Below are 21,146 nucleotides of genomic sequence, written 5' to 3'. Positions count from 1 at the left end.
TTCAAAGCTATTTACAAGCAGAGCGGTTTGGACTGACAAATGAAAGAACATCGAGTAACGAGGCGGCGACGACCTTGTGTGCCATTGCATCAAATATAAAAGTCATTTCCTCCTCAAGAATGGAGTGTTCCAAATAATCACTTGATTTAGCCAATCACGTGCAGGCTGTGAGATTAAAATATTGAAACGTGCTTTGTGAGTGTTACATTGTCTTCTTGGCACACAGTGAAATCACAAAGACAAATGAAGCGGAGCCACGGCGGCCATGTGGGAGGATTGAGGAGAGATTAGACGACTGTCCGACGCTGGCCTGCTTTGGTTTTGTGTGAGCAGATGAGGCCAAGAAGATTTGAGAAAATTGACGTTGGGTCTCAAATATGGTGATCTGCTCAGGTCAGGGGCGGATCTACTCTCGTTTGTTATCGAGCCGTAGACCACCCTCAAATCCCAAATTATTGACCTCTTTAATGAAAAAGCTGCGATGTAGCCGAAAAATAATGAATAAAAAAAAAAAAATTGAAGAACGTCATTGTGTCCCTTGCATCCTAAAGTTCTACTGGAGGAAAAAGTTTGGACACCCCGTGTTAAGTCGTCAATATTTTACAAGGTGTACTAAATCATCTTTGATGTTTACAAAAACACTTTTGATTGATTAAATATTCAAAATTTTCAAGAGTCCCGCATTTGATGTAAATAGCAAACGAAAACTGAACAAACAACTAGCGCTTGTAATTTGTCAAATTTCCGTGCAGCTTCCTTCCATTTGGCCACAAAGTGTCCTCCTGCTCGGGCGGCCATGACGTACGTTAACCTTCACTTTGCTCTGCTGGCAGAGTGGCACGCTGAAAAGTGGCGAGCAGATTCAATCTCTATCCTACCGTTGCTATTGGCGCACATGAATCCATTTGTCCCAGCTTGACCTGAGGCCCCCGACGCCGGGGTAACGTTTTCCTCACGGGAGATTTACTCAGTTGGGTCAGACTGCCAGAGCTTTTGTTGTGTCGCTGCGACGGTGCGTGTCTTTGTTATGCAGCCACCCACCCATCTTTTTTCCCAAGTGTGTCTTGTGTTGTACTTCTCTCGGTCACGTAAGGTTTTCTCCCGCCTGTCAATCATGAGCTGTCCGTTTTTTTATGTAGGAAAATCAAACCGAATAAACGATGACACTTGACCTGATAATGCTGCCCCTTTTTATAGAAGATAAATTTGACACATAAAACGTACGTTGGGTTAGTCAGACGAGATGTCTGACGTAGATAAAAACCCTTTCGCTAAGTTCAGTGAAGATTCTTAAAGGGATTGCGCACTTATTACACCAATTTCAGCATTAAAGTTATTAATATTTTTTTATTTGTATTATATTTATTTTAATTTGATATATAATGTATTTTGCTATTTGCCACAGACTGAAAATTACATCACATTCGCTGCGGGGTCAGGTGACAACCAATCACGGCTCAGCTTGTAAACATCACATGACCAAATCTCCCAAACAAAGTAGATTATTATATACATTTTATTCTATACTCCTTTAATGTCCTTTTTAAATAATAATTATTGGAAAAAAAATGAAATGATAACTACAGGACACAAAAATGAATACATAAACCTTTACTGTCAATCACACAGTTAGTCGGCCATTTTGGTTGGATAGTGGCAATTTTCACTGCTTGTTCCTGAACGAATAGCGACAGTAATGGTATAATCTATTTGCAACGCCTGGGTCCCTACGACCCCCAAAGAGCAGAAGTAAATTGTTACTGTGGGTACAGGAAGTATAGAGCGAGATTGTCTTCGCTGTGTCGCTAATAACCCCGTGAGGACGCAACAATGCTAAGCTAAAGTAACTCACGCTCCTCCTCTCTTCTGAAGCCATTGCTCATCTCGGGCCGGCGGGACGTAACAAATCCGTAATTAAAAAAGCAATCCGAGCGATTAAACAAAGCCACTTGCTGCGAGACAGCGGATCCCAGCGAGATAGCAATCTGTCATTAGGCTAAAGAATTGTCCTTTGCCTTTCCGCCTTTATCTCGCTAATGCTGCCAACAGAATTGGTCTTTTTTTTTTTTTTTGCCTAATGCCCGGCGGATTAAAAATAAAACAGAAAAAGCTCTCAACGAAACTCAGAAAAAACCCTCAATGAAACATCCTAATCAGTCATATCTCGACTGTTTACTCTCCTTCGCTCGTACAACCAATCCAATTGTCCCTTTTTTGGAACAACTTTGTTCCGCTTGAGTGGCCTTCCACGCGTTCATCTGGAGTTCGAGGACAATCTGACTGCGTTAGCGTCATTTATTTCGCTAGCACGACAGACGGCTGTTTTGGAAGTGAGCCATGATATTAAAAAAAATACATCACTAGCATGCCTGTTGATGGTGGCTAATTAGCATTAGGAGTTGAAATAGAAAATCAAGATCTCGTACAGTACAATATGACTATTTTGGTCTTTTATAGTGATGAGATAAACGACGAATAACTAATAAGTCGATATAAGCATTCAGTGAGGTCTGTGGAATGCTGGCAGAATTTCTGGTAGCTATGAAATGTGTTAGCCAATACAGTTCATTTTTATTGTCTGTTTGGGAAAGGCACAGATAGGTTCTCCCCCAAATCTGTCATATGCACAGAATATTTGGCGTAAAATACACATTGCGGGACAAAATTTTCCGCCCTACATAACTCATCCCGAATCAGATTTTCAGCTGTCAAGTTCAACTGGAGTTCAAATCAGTTTATGTCCAACTTTTGTGGACGTTTCCCTGAAGATGTATTGTAGGAATGCCCAGATTCTCCTTAGATCCATCTTTCTCCGTGGCGATATTTAACAAGACTAAAATATAAATACACTTTCCTGGGCGGCGGGTAGAGTGGTGAGTAGAAGATACAATTCTCATGAATAAACCATTTACGGAAGGGAACACCAAAACACGGGTGTCAGCAATGTTGAAGTCAGGTGCTTTTTTTTATCCAACCGCATCGTTTTCTGGTTGAGATGACCGACTGGACTTGACCGTCACATTACTGATGGACATGCGGCTATGTGTGTGTGTGTGTGTGTCCTCGTATTAGGGAGGAACTGGCAGCGGCATATTCCCTTGATTCCGAGGCTTTCAACAAAATGAATGAATACATTACAGATCGGTGGCCAGCCATCAATAATGCTGCTCTACTGTATCTGAGCCGAGTAAAGCTCTTTCCTGGACAATGGGGGTAAGGGGGGGGGACCCCTGAGACCCACCCCAACACAATGACCCCCCCCCCCCCCCATGGAACCAAGGCCGCTGCAGTCACACGGCCCCGCAGAGACGATGCAGGAAAACAGTGGCCGCGAACTGCACTAGCAGTCCGCCCACATCCGCACTCTCATTCACAGGTTGACACTGCCTGGCAAACACCTACACACACTCGCACACACGAGTAAACACACACTGATAAGCACATGCATTTCCTTTCCCAAGGCGTGCGTCCTCAGGGTAGGGAACGCATTCATATTCAGCGCAGGCAGAAACAGTCGGGAGCCATTTTATTTTCCGGCCAATGACTGAAAAAGCAGAGGCCATTATGACCTTGTGATTAGGTCCGGGCTTTTAACGTATGATGTAATATTATGTACGTTGGGACAAAAAGGAATACAGTTTCTAGGAAATGGTCATAAAGTAATGCACATATGATGTCATATTTTTTTCCAGGTAAAACAGTTGTATAGTGTAGGTAGAGAGAAAAACGGAATCTCATGAGAATATTTTTTGGAGCCAAAAAGGTCTTTTTAAAAGGTTTAAAGATAAAAGAGCTGGCTGCTTATTTTTACAATTTGTTTTTTTTTAGAGTTGCAATTTTACAAGAACAAAGCGTTTCTTTTCAGATAAACATTGCGTATTTTCAAGTAAGAAGTCCAAAGTATAAAGTCGTAATTTTTCCATAGTGTTTTTAAGACGTTTGAGAAAAAGTTATGATGAAAAAGAAAAAGTCATATCTCAGAGTGAGCGTCCCGAGGGTAAAACAATCGAGAGCCAATTTGTTTTCCGAGCCAAGCACTGGAAAATCGGAGAGCATTATGACCTTGCGATGACAGTTAGATTCATATTATGCAGCACAAAAAGAAGCTACATATGATTGCCCTTTCTCTATCATAGTTCATTATTAAAAATATTTTATTTAAGGCATAAAGTTGCGTTACAAAAAAACTTATTTTTAAAACTATATTTGCATAGAATTTTTATAATTTTAAGAAAAAAAATCCATCAATCTTTTGAGAATAAAATCTGAAACGCTGTTACATAATACAAGATCAAAGTTCCTTTTTTTCAAGATAAAAAGTTGCCAAAAAATTCTAATGTATTCCTTTTTTTCTCACCCCCAAAAAATCACAGGGAATATCAATCTGGTAAGAAACGCTTTCATGTTCAGCGCCGGTTGGCAGCCATTTTGTTATCCTGACCACTAGCGGAAAAGCAAGCGGTCACTAAGACCTCGTGACGGGTTTCTTTTTCCGAGCTCCGCGGTCCTTCCGCATGTACCTCGCATCCTGCAAACGACTTCCGCATGCAGGTAGAAGTTTCATCCGAATGTCATTTATTCATTAGCTGGCAATCAGACGCTACGTGCACGGCATGAGATGTCATAAATCAGCCGACGACCGGCGATTAACAATTCATGCCATTCATAATACATAAGAGCCTTCATTTATTTATCACCCCTAAATGGGATTTCCTTCCTTCGCCTTCCGTCCCCGCTCGAGAACGCGTTTCGCCGCGTGACCCACGGCCATTTTGGGAGCGAGCCAAAAACAAACACGGCAGAAAACACGCTTGTGCTTTTTCGGTGGGTTTTCTTAGCCATAGCGGCTAATTAGGCCTTAAAGTGATCTCGTGGCTGCCGCATTTGCGTCTGAGTTGATTTTGTATGAAGAACGCTGCCAGATGCTCGCACCGCATGGCTCCGCACAATGGATGACAGCGCATTACGGCGAAGGCCTCAGGGGTCTCAGCGTGTCTTGTTGGAAAGATAAACAGCAAATTACAGCAGAGGTGCACCTTGGGAATTGACGCAAGTCCGTATCACAAGATGGACATTTTTAAAAACAGCTCTGAGGATGAAAAGTACCGAAGACATTTTAGGGTCAGCCTGAAAGCTTTTTTTTTTTACTGTTTTTGAGAATAACGTATATCGTGGCCGCCATGTGATGACATCATCGTATATCGCATCATGTATCGTAATGGTGTACTCACGGGTGGCCGGCTTGTTGCAGTTGTGTCCGTGTCGGAAGTACTGCGGGTTCTCTACCACGGGGATGCGAGTCATCCCGATGACAACGGCGTCCGGTCCCGCATCCAGCGTGCACGGCGTTATGATTCCGTGGTTGACGTGATGAAGAGGGCTGGCTGAGTCTTCCTCGCCGCTGATCACAGCCACCGGACCTGGAACCAGATAGGATTTGTCCGTCATTCAAAATGATAAAAATATGGATGGGACTACATTTTGGAGTGTTCTTCTGAGTCATGAAGAAAAAAAAATGACAATAGATATTGATGATATTTCTTTTTATATATAAAAAAAAAAGCAGGAACATTTTATTCATTTTAGTATTTTGGTTTTTTTTTTGTAGTTAAGGGTGGCAGGAAGTAGCATTTTTTTTTTTTTTTTTTTAAGAAAAGGACATCTTATGTCTATCCCAAAGAAGATAAATTGCTCACAAAAAAATTATGGAAATGGCACATTAACTCTAAACGTGTTTTTTCACTTCTTTGACACGTAGCAAACAGGCAGGCAAGGCATACAGGAAGTCAACAGCGGCGGAGCGCTGACACTCGATCTGTTTACCCACAATGCCGACTGCTTCCATCACAAGGCGGCAAATAGCTAATCAAGAGCAAGCGACATCCAATAATAGACCTCAGCCTGGGAATGAGGAGCGGAGGTTGCATGTTACGCCAAAGCCGCAATTTATTCAGGACAGCTGCGCCGCCGTCGCTGTCGTCGGTGCTTTCATATCGGAGAACTCACTTTATTAGAGACACGAGCGTGGACAAATTGCCACGCGCAGTAGAGAAGCATGTTGCTGGAATTATTATGATTATTATTTATTTTTATTTTTTTGACATCAGCAGCAGATAAGTTATCTTCTCACAGTAAAAGTAAGACGGCCAGTTTTGAATTTTACGCTTTCGGTCTTTTATTTTCACGTTTTGGATCTTGATTAACCTTGAGGAAGGTTATAATTAGAAGGGTGAAAGTGTCATAAATCAAATTGTTTTGCAATTTAGTGTCACCCCTCAATCTTGTAAAAATGAATGAATGGCTAAAAATGAATTTCTTAATAGTCGCTTTAAGGCCAAATGACTTCCTGTGTCCTTTCAGACATGGTGTCTTGGGATTTTTTTTTTTTTAATCTACTTATTGTATCTACAGTTATACTGTTTACTTTCTTTTTGACTATATTTATTTGTATAAAGAGAAGTTGGGACGCAACCTCATTTTATTGGAGCTCAGTGGTGTCTCCGAGAGAAAGGGGAACAAAAGAACGGTTATTTTGAGTTTTTCCTCTCCTCCGAGACTCCCAAAACCTCGACTGAGTGAGCGCTTATTGGAAAGCACACAAAAAGACAAAATACAGAATGCACAACAAACAACCATGGCTTTAAATGTCTCTCTCACACACACAACAATGGAAGAAGTCCACAATGTCCTGATGGCAAAAAAAAAAAAAAGATTAAACAGAAAAGGTACCCGCAATGAATGTGTCTCTTTAATAGGGAACATGAAATGGAATGAAAAAGCATCTGATCAGACTCCTGAGGCAGATCGATGATGGCTGTGCTCCAAAAGCACACACACGCGTAAATACGCACACACAAGGTGATTTTCTGCAGAGTACAAAAGGGAAAATTGGATCTCTCGGATTTCAGATGTAAAAATCGCATTTTTCTTAGATGGGTGACGGACAAAGCCCGACTGGCTAATGTATATGCTGTAAATCCAATGTACTACTACGTCAAGGATAAGATAACAAAAGCTCGCCGTGCACAATTCCAATTATTGAGCCTTTTGTAGCCTCAAGGGCCAGGGTAGATTCAACGTGTTTCAAAATTCACAACAAGGTGCTCCCTACTATGAAGATATCACAGGTAGCTGCTACACGATGGATTTCAAACCGCAGGGTTTTATTTTGGGACAGATTAGAAGTATATTATCTGCAGAGCCATGACAAGCAACATTGGTGCACAAAGGGAACTTAAAGGGTCCAAGAACGGACCCTTGCGGGACTCCAAACTTCCAATGGTGACAAATACTTTTTCTCCTCCAAGTAGGACCTGAACTCTACTACCTCACACGTGTCGCAAGCATTGCTATCAAAACTGCGCTAATATGGACTCCGATGGTGGCAAAGTGCCAGGTTGTTGCATGATGTTTAAAGATGAGCTCCCGGCCTGGCTCGCTAATACATTTCCCTGCGCAGCGTCCTCCCATTTGTCTTCGAGAGTGATGCCACTCTGGCAAAGATCCCTCACCGACTCCTCGGCAGACGGCAGACTCGGGGCGGCATTCGTCAATGTTTCCTGGCCTGTAATGTGCGATGGCGGCGATCGCGGCCAGCGGCATTTTCGCCAAAGTGTTTTATGTTTATGTAAGGCGCCCGCCTCAGGTGCATTAGCTAATTCGCCCAGATCGATTGATCAGGCGTGACATCGGCATCATCTTTTTTTCCCCCCGGATGTCGGTGTAATTTACTACCGTTACCTGCCGCCCAGATTCAAAATAGTCTCTTTCATTACGCCGCTGTCAGCGCATCGCTGAGATGGATCACCAAGCTTAAAGGCAACATTGTGCTGGGAGTAAAAAAATAAAACCCCAAACTTTGAGTTTATGCCAGCGGCGAGCATGGATTGTCACAAAAATGCTAAGCAACAATAGGGACTCTCTTGCACTACCTGTTGGATAGGAGGGTAATTAAAAGAACAAAAACGCTCGAATAGACGAATCAATTGTATCGTCAAAAGAGAACGTCGACGAAAAACGTCAGCTCACATCGATGGCTCGTTATTTCCGATTCGGTTAGGCTCTTGTGAACAAAAAAGGAAAAAATGATCAATAATCGCATTATTGAGGGAAAAATAAATTGCCCTACTGCCACTACCTCACACAGCTAGTTGTTCAGGCTCTTTATTTGACATTTGGAAATTCAAGAAGGAAACAAGTAACTCTGCTTCTCAGACCATTGCGTTATTGATGGGTACCAAAATAAAATAACACACGGATATAAAGTTCTAATGAAAGTGACTTAAGCATTCCATTGTAACGCTGAAAAGTTCCCTTGCCGCAAATCGATGCATAGCAGCGTGTCAACGCCTGAGAAAACACGGCGAAAATGGCAAATTCCTCATTCCGTTCTTAGGACATGCACAATGGAAGAATCCATAAAACGATGATAAAGCTTTAGCAATAGCACATCTTTGTAACATTTCTTAATATCTCAAGAGAATTTTGCACAAAGCCTTGTGACATAAAAAGCAGACGGCGGATAGCGTGGGATAAAAAAAAAAGAAAAAAGCAAGCTCGTTGGAAGTCTCTTGTATGACATTTACTTAATATGAGCAATCAGAATGACCCAGTAGAAAGTTTGAAAGAAAAATCTCGTAAGAAGTGAACAACTCTGTGTATTTAATGTGGCGCAACCGACATTTTTCCTTTTTACGGCACTCTTTAGGTTTTTCCCTCCCTTTTTTGTTTTATCACTCTCATTTTACTTTTGACTGATTTTTTTTTATATTCCTTATATTAAAATGACTATATAGTTGCGCAGGCGTATCTCCGCTTCCAAAGTGGACATTGAAGGTGATTCTCGGGACACACACACACAAAAGAAAGCAAAAATCCCTGTGGTGTGGAATAAATTTTGCAGAGTGCGATTGCTTCCGTTCCACCTCCTTGTGGTAATTATCACACAGATTCCCTTTCAAAGGTAGTTAATTAGGACTGGATTTAACTGGAGGACACGAACAAGAGAACACAGGAAGGATAATTCGCACAGAGGCTTCTCATTAATGACGGACGGGAGCCCAATTAAGTTCACATGTGGCGGAGTGGTAGAAAAACATGAGTAAGGCTGGATCATCACAGGGACTTATCAAAGAATCCTCATCGCCCTCGTAATCATCGCAACTCGCCAACACGGTCACGTCTGATGAGAAAAAAATATATACATATTTCCTTTCAATAATTTATTAACTTGAGCACAGAGAGCAGGATGTTATTGTTATTTTGCATAAAAGAGTTCGAAAAAAAGAAATCATTTCAGATTAATATAAAGTTTCTCGAAGATCTTCTTTTGTGTGTGCTCTGTAGAATCTTTTAATTGTTGGTGTTCCTGCAACTGGTTTAGCGGTCACATTAGTAAGCACAATTAGGACACTTAATTACCAGATGCCACCAATGTGTGAAGACACCCGCTGGTTATGCGTTAGCCTCTTCACCTCTCGGATAATGAAAATAACTAAGCTGACACTCAACTGAGCGGTCCCCTGCAATGGAGCACCCCCGCATGTCCTTTCCGGTTTATGTTGCTGACCCAGTACTGCGGGACAGCTGATATTTATCGTCCTGCGCAACGTGGACTGTTGGAGATTTACGCTCTGTTCGCTCCCGCAGCATTACGGCGTCGACAATACAGCGAGGGGAGGGAGGGAAGAAAGGAAGGACAGCGTTTGAAATGTGACCAGCTGCCTTTATATTCGTTGTTGTAAGCCAGGCCGTCGTGCGTGTCCTCTACCGGAATCAACATCTGCAGTCATCTATAATCGGAAAGTCGGTCATACGTAGACGAGTTTTGAAGAAAAAAAAATATATTACAGGATATTTAAAATGCATGTTGGACATACAAACAGTTAGGTGAAACATAATATTTGGGCAAAATGCAATTTTGAATGGTGCGCCTAGTACCGTTTTGTACTGCGACATATCAGGCAGCATTGAGAGTCGACAGAGAGAAATGCGGCGTAATTAAGAGCAAGACGAGGAGACAGAGAATGTCCTCAATTTGCTCTCGTTGACTATAATCTAATCCCAGTAATCGCTTGTTCCCGCAGACCCGAGAGAAAACACGCCTGTGAGAATTCTTGCATGCTCGATTTGTATTCGTTAAAATGGCCGTTATTTCTTTTTTAAGTCCATGCTAATTTTCGTTAGCCCTCTTTGGTTTGCATTAAGTTTAGCATTTTGTTGAATTAAATATATTTTGGTTGAACATTTTACCTTATTAGTTTGCTTGAATGTGCCATACTAATTTTTGTTAGCGCTCTGCCGTTAGCATTAAGTTAAGCACTTTGGTGAATTAAATTATATGATTTGGTTGAACATTTTACTTTATTAATTTTCTTTTGTGCGTCATGCTAATTTTTGTTCGCCCTCTCTCGTTAGCATTAAGTTTAGCACTTTTTTAAATTAAATGATTTAAATGGTTTGGTCGAACATTTTACTTTAATAATTATCTCCTACATGCCAATTTTAAAGAAAACGTCAACTGAGCGCAACAAACCGAGCGTTTTTTCCTCTTATCTTGAGAACAGTTTTTCCGTGGGCGCAGTAAACTATCAATCTATACAAAGTATTAAAAAAAAACAACTTGTGTCACCTCAAATGTCGTGTTAATGGCTACAAAAACTGACAGAAAATGATGACAGTCTCTATTGTCTGGATTCATAACCATCTCTATCACTAAGAACAAATGTACGTAAAACCCCGCCTGCTGTTTTTCAAATTGACAAAAAGCTCAGCCACTCTGCATTCTTCTCCACACAGGGAAAAGTTATTAAGAAAATTCCTTTGTGGCAGGGTTACACAAACCCATTTGGATCATAAAGACTCACACACACACACACACAAGGTTTCATTTATTATCACGGCACCGGAATAGGCAACGATTCCCTCGACACGGGCTTGGATGTGAATATCGCTTACATTAGCGTAGCGAGTCGACACTCGCGCGTTAGAATGCTAAACGCCGTCACGGCAGAGAGAGACGATGTCACTGGTCGTCGATGGCGAGAGGAAGAGAAGATAAAGCCCGTCGAATGCGAGGTGGCATTGAAAGCGCTCAAAAGAGGCAGCGGCAGAACTTCGCTGGCGTTGCGCATATAAATATTTATGGGCGAATGACTGACAGCTACTGCATTGTGTTCCCCGGAGACAACATGTTTTCACATTGTGCGCAGACAACACAAACACACTCTCCCTCACACACACATTGCAGACTAGAACCGAGCGCGAACCGATGTGCCAAATGACTATTCTGACCAAAAAGCCCATTCAATCTCACAGTGCTAGCATTAGCCACATTAGATGCTAATGCAGAACATTAGCCCACCAGATACCGTTTCGCCATTTAGACTCTTGCGAACTGTCGTCCAAGTTAAGCTGGACATTTTGATTGTTTTTTTTAGTAACAAACATTCAATCATTTGCGGCCACAGAACACGGTGTCCAAGAACGCATCTGCTTGACTTGCTTCACATCTCTCCGGCGGCGCGTCGGCCACCGATTTGATTGGTTTAGCCTGAGTCAGAGAGCGTAAAGGAAGGAAGCAAGGCGTGCACGCTGAGGTCAATCTAATTGTAATTACACACATCCGAGCGCCACACACCAACGTACAGTAAATCACCCTTCACACTCCTCTGCCTCCATGCTTTTATTGGCATTCGTTACGCTCAACCGGAGGAACGGGAATAAGCCAGCTTCCACGGCGGGAGACGAAGACCTCGCCACCACCTGACTTTAAAACGCAAATGACTTTCTAGTTTGGAGAAGTCTTCGGTCCTTGGGCAGTGTTTCGCAAAATACGCTGAGCCTATGCAGACATTTCTACAATCCATAAACACCAAAAACAAAAAGTCAGAAAACGTTGAAGAAAGAATTATGGTCTGGGGATGACTTCCGTATAAGTTTAATGAAGACGTTACAGGTCACGTTTGTGGCTCCGCCTCAAAAGTATTTTGAAGGACACAACAATACATAAGGTGGCTGAGCCATGTCGTACTTGTAGGCCAACCGTGTGGGAGGTACTGCGGCGTAAAGCACCTATCAATCAATACGCTGCGTGGACGTGGCACTTAGCGCTCTCCAAGGGGAACATACGTCAGGAAAAAGGTGACTTCGACGTGCTGTATAACACAACAAGGGCACAGTAGCGGCGATAACAGGATGTATTTATACCTACGGACACCTGCTGTGATTGACAGGGGCGTATTTATATCCCGGGTCGTTTTTTTTTGGGATGAGACCGCCGAGTGTGACGATGGTGATCTGCGCGTCAATTAAACGCAGACAAATTCCTCCCTCGCGTCGCCATTCGTTATGGCGCGCTGACATGCTGTGCGGCGCCGGATCCTGACAAGTACTGTGGCCGGCCGACAATATGGGAGTCGGATGATGACTTACAGGCGGAGCCGGTTACGAATTGAAGATGTAATATGATCGGCCACTTGTCTCAAGGACAAATGTCTAGAATTGATCAAGAAGTTTTCCTTAATGATTTGAAGCAGCCATATTGGATAAATTCCAAGGCTCATACTTTGATCAACTTTGAGCAAGTTAGTCCAAATGAGCCCCAACTGGAAGCAGGTGTCCCAAACAGATGGGTGACATCAAATTGTGAAACTTTTTGTAGATGAGTTTGGTCATTATTTGGAGAATTCAGAGGAAAAAAAAAAAATGTCTGGCAGCTTTGTGTTTTTTTCAGTAATTACAGTCCTCAAACTTTGACACTGCCCTCCGCAAATGAATTTGTTGTTTTTGTCCTTATTCAGAAAAGAGATCACAAAAAAACATACATGACTTCATCTAATGGAAGCGTTTCACCCCTTTAACGGATGCCTCGCATGCTTCCGTGAACCGTCCTGACCTCGGATTAACCCGTGCGGTTGGATTTTCCGACCCAGAGCTCTGATTTGAAAGTAAAGCAAAAGCGGCGGGGTGATGCGCTAGCGCTATATATGTAAATAAATATTTGTTCAAAGTAAGATGGCACAAAGTCCACAAAGGGAAATTATGGAACACAATGTACAAGCATTGGGTCCAATCATCAGTGTGATCCGCCCGAATGCTTCATAAATTCCAAACACTGGCGGAGATGTCAAGTGCATGCAGGAGGCATTTCAAACGCAAACATCATAACATCTACTGAGGGCGACTCCTGTGGGCGCCGCCTTGTTGCAAAAAACATCGCCACGAGCCGCCGCCGCCGGCTGTCAATCAGTGTCATGTTCGCAGGAGGAGGGAGTAGCTTGCTAAATTTAACTTCCTCTGGAGTCAAATGTAAACACAGAGGACCACAGAGTTGAGCTTAAGAAACCAAATAAATAAATAAATAAATAAATAAATAAATAAATAAATAAAAGTAAGAATAAAAATACAAATAAAAGTGGAGCTTAAGAAATCACAAGACCAATAAAACAAATTAATAAATAAAAATAAGACTTAAGAAATCATGAGTAAGACAAACATCAAAAATAAAATCAATAAATAAAAAGAATAAAAATAAAATAAAATGAAATAAAAATGTAAGTGAGTAAGACAAACATAAAAACTAAACTAAATAAAAAAAAAGAATAAAAATAAAATGAAATAAAAATGTAGGTTGTCTGATTTAACGCCCACACATCATCGCCCAAAACACCGACTTCAAAGTGTTGCCGTCAGTGCGCGGCAATAAATTAAACGGGGCTGCCTGTAAATGGGCTCAGAAGCAGAGGACCCTAAGGTAGGGGGGCTGTCAAATGATGCGCCTCACACGCTGAGAAAACATCGCAAATGGGTGTCAGACGCCCCCCCCCCCCCCCCCCCCCCCACCCCCGATAAAGCAGCTACTTATTGGACGTTTTGGTTTATGGTCATTGAAGTTCGGGAGTGTCATAACAACCTAACAAGAACAATCGCCCGGCAGGTGTCCAAACATTTTGGGTCCAGGGAGCTCTTATAGGAGAGCCACTTTTCCAAAGACGCCCAGAGCCAGAAAGTTCTGAAAGAAAATAAAGTCAATCTTTACACCAAATCCCTACAACTCCATAATCATACGAGAATGGAGCTGTATTTTTGCGACATTTGTCAACCCTCATACGAGTTGGAACGACTCCATGGAGGGAGATTTGTATATATTCCCAGCTCCAGGCAGCACGACTTCAAGAGTGCACAAATGGGTCACATCTCTGCACAAAATCACAAATCCTCTCTTTACATAAAACGCTTCCTAAGTTCGATTGTGCCTCACTGGCTTTCTCCGTTTCCTGTCCTCTGCAGGGCATCCATTCACAATAACAACAAGGACATCCGAGGGTGTCATGCAGACCGCTGCTTTTATCTTTCCGGAAGTGTTGTCATTCAACAACGCAACATGAAACTTGTCACATGGCAACCTCGCAAAAATTCTCAAGGAGAAGTACATTTTGAAGAGGCCATTATTCATCGACTTGTCCGCCAGATAAAAATTGAATAACGAATTCAACTGTGAATAAATGTATGACCAAAGGCGGCGCTACTTGGTGGCCAGGGGTGGGCCCGGTCCCCCAAGACAAAGAGCGTCTTCAATTTTAGCGTGAAGTGGCCATTTTAAAGTCTTTTTAACCATTTGCCATCAAATTTAAGCAGTTATAGGAGATGAATAGACAATGCTACATCTTCAAACTTTTGTTATTGCAAAAGGATGGAAGCATAGCCGTGAAGTTTAACTTCTGAAACTTGACAAGACACCACAAGTCAGAAAAAGTTTCAAGACGCTATGCTCATAAAAACAGCATTTGAATCCCAAGCAGTCATTTTGACAGACACCAAGACAGACAAACGACTTTGACGAGTTTGAGAATCAAGCAGGACCTTCCACGCAAGCTGACCACACGACTCTTCCCTCACGGCGCGCTTTCACTCCTTTTATTCGCCACACTAAACGGTCTTGCCAATTTGCTTTCGCAAACGATCGCAATTATCACGGTGGCGGGATCAAAGCGTCACCTAAGAGAGGCTTTTTTTTTTTTTTTCCCCACGTCGAGGGGGGAAAAAACACCAAACGCCGTTTCCTCTCTTCTGTTTACACTGATGGAGGCCTCGCAGGCGCAGCGCCGTTGATTGACAGAATGAGAATACATCTCTGTTTTTTCCCACGGAGGAGATGAAGGGAAGCTGGAGGAGAGGGGCAAAGACAGACTACTTCTTCTCGGCACAAGGCGGCGTGTACTATTAACCAGAGGCTTCCCTCCCGTTTACACTGGATTAGCCACATTACGGATTCTCTTTCAGCTTTTTGTTTTTGGCGGGGGGGGGGGGGGGGAGGGGGGAGCTCCGAGCAGTCAGCCAAGCGACAATTATACACAAGGACGCAGCGGGACGCACACTTCATTTAAATAACGCACTCTTTAAAGACTTTATCTGCTGTTTCACAAACACACCAAATGCCGAGTTCTTGTTGATCTCCGATTAGCCTGAGTAAATCCACTTTGTGAAGTTGTTGACTTTTGAATGGAAATGAGTTTGGAACATGAATTCCCGTCATTTCATGGAAACCAAAATTGAACCAACATCAAACAGTTATGATGAGCTTTTGTTTTTATGCTAGTTCTGTCACGTGATTTGCATCGCATGCCAATTTTGGGAACTTTTTTTAGACAGATGTGTTTTTCCAAATTATGCCGACTCAACTTAATTTCGCTTAGGTGGCCTTTAAGAGGAAGAAACATCTCAAGGATAATCGTTAGAAATAGATTGAGTCGTTGAAGATTGACGGATGCATTAAAATCCCTTTTTTGTGACCAACCCGCAGACATCATCTGCCTCCATTTTGAACATTTTGGCAACGTCTGCTTTCCCATCTTGCAGCAAATTATTGCCAGCGTTTTAATTGTCAGTTATTAATTAGCCAGAGCGGAATTCTAACGTTTGGCTATGATTGGCTTTGCTTTATCTGTAATTTCAATTCACATGCTGCGCGGCCACGTGTGACCGTTTCCAACTTCTGAGCGATAATAACGTCGCAACGACAGAACGACTAGCATCTCAATGAAAATAATTTGTATGACTTGACCAGTGTGTGAATAAGATTTGTTATTATAGTTGAGCTCCTCGCGAGAGAGAACAGGAGACGGACGGCGAGGTCTTCCGACTAACACTAACAATCATGTCGCCTCTTCAAAGATTCCCGGTGTTAATCTGTCATTCCAATAAAGTAGTAGCCGGGCCTTATCAACCCTTTTGTTCATCTTCTGGTCCGTCTCAAAGGCCACGCCTGTTTGCAGCACAAATATCACATCCGGCACGCTAATAAACAAAAGCTCAGGTTAAAAAGATGGCGGCAGCTGCCGCGTCTTATCTGACAATTTATTCAGCGGCACCCACAATGCATTTTGTCTTACTGGAATATGCAAAAGATAAACAGTCATCTCCACTGAGCATTAATCATTGATTAAAACATGTTTTGCTTCTTCTTGTTTTGCTTTTTTTTTTACCCCGCCGCGTAAAGGAAATTGGAATTGCCCCGTGGCACAGGCATCGGGATCAGATTGCGGGGCTACGCTATAGCTAGCTAGCGTCAGTGCCATTCTTATCTTGGCTGCGGAACAGATCCGTAAACATATTGCGGTGAGCTTTTGGTGGATTTGAGGGGGGCAAATAAATCTGGAAGAAAAAAAATTGGAGTTGACAATCTTTATGCTGTTCCCACACACACATATGATCACTCGCTCACACACACTTCGAAACGTTCCGCGAGTATAGAAATCAAACAGAAGCAAACGCTCTCACTTGACCCAGAAAATACCAATTGCCGTGAAGACACTCTTAAATGAGAACGCAATTCGCCCCCTGGAGGTGGTTAAATCAAGTGTGGCATCTCGTCTCAACTCCTCCACACACCGATATTTGATATATACATATGTAACATTGGACGGTGTGCATCATGCATGAAGTGTCACTTTGCATCAACGGGTTGATACATTTATAACGGATGCGTCATGTCGCTACCGCGTTAGCGCGTTGCGCCGGGAGACCGAAGAAGCTACTTCACTGAGCCGGTGACATGTTTAGCTTCTTTTTTTTTGCAAGTCAAATAATATTTTTTTTTCTTATAAGGCAAAAGAAAAACTCCCATGAGAATTTGAGCTGTTTTGTTTTTCTTATTAATGCACCGCTAGCTAACAGTTTTTTTAATGGCCAATAATAACAGACTTGCGCGGCTAACGAGGAAAATTATAGACATTAATGTTAAGAGAGTCCTTTAAGGGCTTTTACTGTGTTAACGGAAGACAGTCGCAAGTGAACATTAGCATCTGATTTAATAAGATTGCTTTTCTTCATGTGTTTAAAAAAAAAAAGGTTATTTAAAATTCATGATATTCTGGATCTGTTGTTTTGACTCAACTTCACTAATATTGCAATTAGACGGAGTTACACTCAATGGGCTTTTTAGTAGGTAAACCAAAACCAAAAGACAGTAGAGAAGCTGTATGAAAGCATTAGTAGCGTCAGAAGTGATTTGGTAACGGCACTCAAATTTTTTATGTCTAACATGAGTGGACGGATGAAGAGTTTCAAGTCAGCAAAAGTGGCAAGACGCAGGAAGTCGGCCATTTTGTTTTGAAGCAGACATTTTGAGGATCCATTGGCCATTTTATGGAAGCACAAGTTTAAAGGCAAACAGGTTCGAAACATTTTACAGTTAATAGTTCAATTCCAATCTAATTGCTTCATTGTTGTTGTTTTGATACATTGCCGCTGAGTAACCAAGTTGTGACATCCCGATGGCATCTGCTCGCATCTAATCATCGCCACTTGTCGTCAGGTGGTGGCCGCCTTTTCAAACACGTTTGAACCACTGGCCCGCACACACACGTATACACATTCATTACCGAGTGTCACCGAGACCAAGGGGATAAAAAATGTGGTGACCCACGAGACTGTGACCTGTAAAATTGACATAATCTGCTGCCTTTGAGGAGCCAGTAATGACCTCTCATCGCCGTGTGACACACTCTCCGTCTTCATTTCACACCCTCTTAGAGCAGCACAGATGGCCTTGGCATTTCGTTAACAGCCTCCCAAATCTTTCGCCAGCTACCAGTCTGCTCTTCTACGCCACAAATGATTGGAAAATGTACGGAGATTGGGCAATGGCGGTCGTCCCAGCATGCCGCCAGAGCCATTTTGCCGGGAGTAGAAGGGGCTAAGTGGGGCAGTGCCCCATCAGAGCTAGAGTATCCGATTTAGTTCCCAAATGTTTTTTAATAAATTCATTTCAAACTGTTCATGGAGAGACTTTTCACCGTCTGTTTTGTGCTGATGTTAGGTTAATGAGGTGAGACAAGGCTTGTCTAAATAAAAATAAAAAAAATGCGGCACAAGCCACCACGCAGGGCGATTCGCCGTGACTACCGAAACTGTCCTTGAACTTTAATTCATTCAAATGAATTTTCTTTTTAATTGTTTTATCCTTGGTGTGCTATAACTCCATTAGAGAGCACGGCGCCGGAGAGATGAGCTGCAATAATAATAGCAAGACAAAGCGTGGGTTGAAAAGTGCATGGTGGGACCCAGAGGAACAAAGTTGAATTAAAAAAAAAAAAATTAAAAAAAAAAACATGTCGATGAATGGAGTTGATAGGACATGTACGTGTCACCGGCTTTTAAGCAGTAATAAGTCTTTGCACACAGAAATCACACACTGCCATCTAACTATTGCATAATTGTTCCTGTGGAGAATAAAAACAGAGAATCGCAAAAGGACAAGTAAAACAAAACAAAACAAAACAGGGAGCTAGCTTGGATTTAGATGTACCTAGCTACCTTCCTACTTGGAGATCTTGACGCCTTATGCTCAATTCTTACATATTTTCACCTCCAACCGGGAACATTACAAAGCTCCCAAAAGCCTCCCGAGAACGAAGGGTCAAGGCCAGTGAGGTGTTTAACGTGTAACTCGGGAGAAAATATGAGGTCACGGTGACTCATCACGTTTCTCTCTGCGGGATTTCATTGAGGTGAGGCAAAAACTTTTGGAGACTTGTGGAAGCTTTTGCTGCATCACTGCACCACGCTAGACGACCTTGAGGGGGCGGCAGCCTCTTAACAGGAATCGGTTTTAGCTCGTTAGACAGTTGTTACTTTTTGATGGCGCCTTGGAGGCCCGGCTCGTGGTGGACACAGTGGACCAGCTACAACGCTGTCTCAGCATTTTTGTGACTGCATGCCAAGGCGGACATCTACCAGCAACTGCTGTGCGTCCGAGTGCACTGCTGTCCTCTAAAGTTTAAAAAAATATATATAATAATATGAACAATACATTATACACACACACACATATGTATATATATATATATATATATATATATATATATATATATATATATATATATATATATATATATATATATATATATATATATATATATAAAATATATAGAAAGATATATAGATATATATAGATATATATAGATATAGTGTAATAGCTATTTCCTTTTAATTATAATATTCAATTAAACTATTAAACTATAAAATCTAATTGAAATATTACAAACGTACAAAATAATAATAATATGAAAATAACTGGATAATGTAAAAAAATACAGTATATGTGATAATTATAATATTTAATTAAAATATAACAAAAACGCTCAATTAAAAATGTGAAAATAACTGGATAATGTAAAAAAAATACAGTCTATGTGGCATCGAAATCAAGATATGTTGTACCTGTGCTGTCTACAAAAATAAAGTTATTACTGCTCCCTGACTGCAGCCAGTGTGAACCCTCAGGTGACATTAAACAGTAATTTTGTCCTTCTGTCACACATGCTAAAATGTGAGCCATGAAAAATGAAGGCATGTTTTCCATATAGTAAGCCACTGGCTATGAAGAGGAAACTTTGAGGGATGGTCCGGAGGGGTTATGCAGGGGTCTTGAAGCAAAGCGAGGCGAGGTTGATGGGAATGTGAGCCGAGGGAAATACAAGAGAGATGGGCAGCACTGGAGCATGCTGTTCAAAGTAAACCATCCTGCCGTGTGTGCATATATATACATGCTAGATATGAATATATTTATATATGCCCATTGATTGAGCAGACATTCACTTGAGAGCAAAGGCTGGGATTTGTCTACGCGTGTGTGTGCGTGCGTGTCAGAATGAAAGAGTTCGGCGTGGGAGTGAACACAAGGCGCTCTCCATTTGCTTCTTATGTAATACGAGCTGTTGGCTGGAAAATTCACACTAAATTGAAAATGGTTGGAAGGTGGATTCGAGCACATACTAAAAAAAAAAAAAATTCTCTTGTTACATCATAAAAACAAAAAGAATTGACGCCGGAAGCGTTGGAGTCGCCCCTCCATTACCGAGTAGCTTCTGGTGGTAAGCGCAACGTCACCCACGGCCAAGTGGAGCTGCATAGCATAATTGCCTATGTAATTTTTAAAATATCTTTGCAAACAAGAAAAAAACACACACAAATCTTGAAAAATGACTACAATGACCCGATTTTATATTCTTTTTTTTTTTTTAAGAATACTACTGTTGTTCGTCCATCCATCCAAATAAAAGTCCTAAATATACAAAAATGGTGTGAATGTAAAATGCACAACATTCTACACAAACTCACTTTTACTTTTATTTTTTTTTATTATCAATCTTGAATGGCGTTATTATCTCCGCCAGGGAAGTAATGTGGCATTGTCACCTATCTTCACCATCATCATTATCTCGCCGTTATCAGGCTGCTCGCTTACGTTCAACTCGCTTCAGGCGCTTGCGCATCTTTCCTGTACGACAAGCAGCTGGGATATCAAGCAACTTCGGATATTCTTTTTTTTTATTTTTTTTTATATACCTCAAAATAAATACAGACTGGCGTGCTACTTGGGTTTAAAATATGAACCGCTTGTACACCATGATCAAACTCAATATCGTCTATTCCCGCAATTTCGGTCAGGTTGGGCATTGTGCGGGGGAGACTCGAGGAGTGAAACATGAACGGACCTGACTTTTGACCACGTCTGCCTCTGTCGTCTGAGTGGCTTTCCATTCAAAATCCATAAGGTCTTGCCCCGAACAAAGACATACAAATGGCCGAAAAATAGAGAAGACTGTTTACGAGGCTGATGTCATTTCAATCAATGGGGCCTT

The 21,146-nt window shown here is 41.8% G+C and overlaps 1 protein-coding gene across 3 annotated transcripts in view; it reads right to left on the bottom strand.

Moving 5' to 3' along the window:
• Positions 1-21,146, bottom strand: part of ntrk3b (neurotrophic tyrosine kinase, receptor, type 3b) — a 135,500-nt gene that overhangs the window by 19,609 nt on the left and 94,745 nt on the right. For all 3 annotated transcript variants that reach the window (XM_085908081.1, XM_085908082.1, XM_085908083.1), the window contains one exon: positions 5,232-5,420. In XM_085908081.1, the coding sequence (XP_085764207.1) occupies positions 5,232-5,420 (189 nt within the window). The remainder of the gene's footprint in view (positions 1-5,231; positions 5,421-21,146) is intronic.

The sequence above is a fragment of the Syngnathus leptorhynchus genome, chromosome 3, assembly GCF_054491065.1.
Source record: "Syngnathus leptorhynchus isolate UIUO chromosome 3, UIUO_Slep, whole genome shotgun sequence".
Lineage (NCBI taxonomy): Eukaryota > Metazoa > Chordata > Actinopteri > Syngnathiformes > Syngnathidae > Syngnathus > Syngnathus leptorhynchus.
Note: the sequence above shows the minus strand (reverse complement) of the source record. Positions and strands in the feature narration are given on the sequence as shown.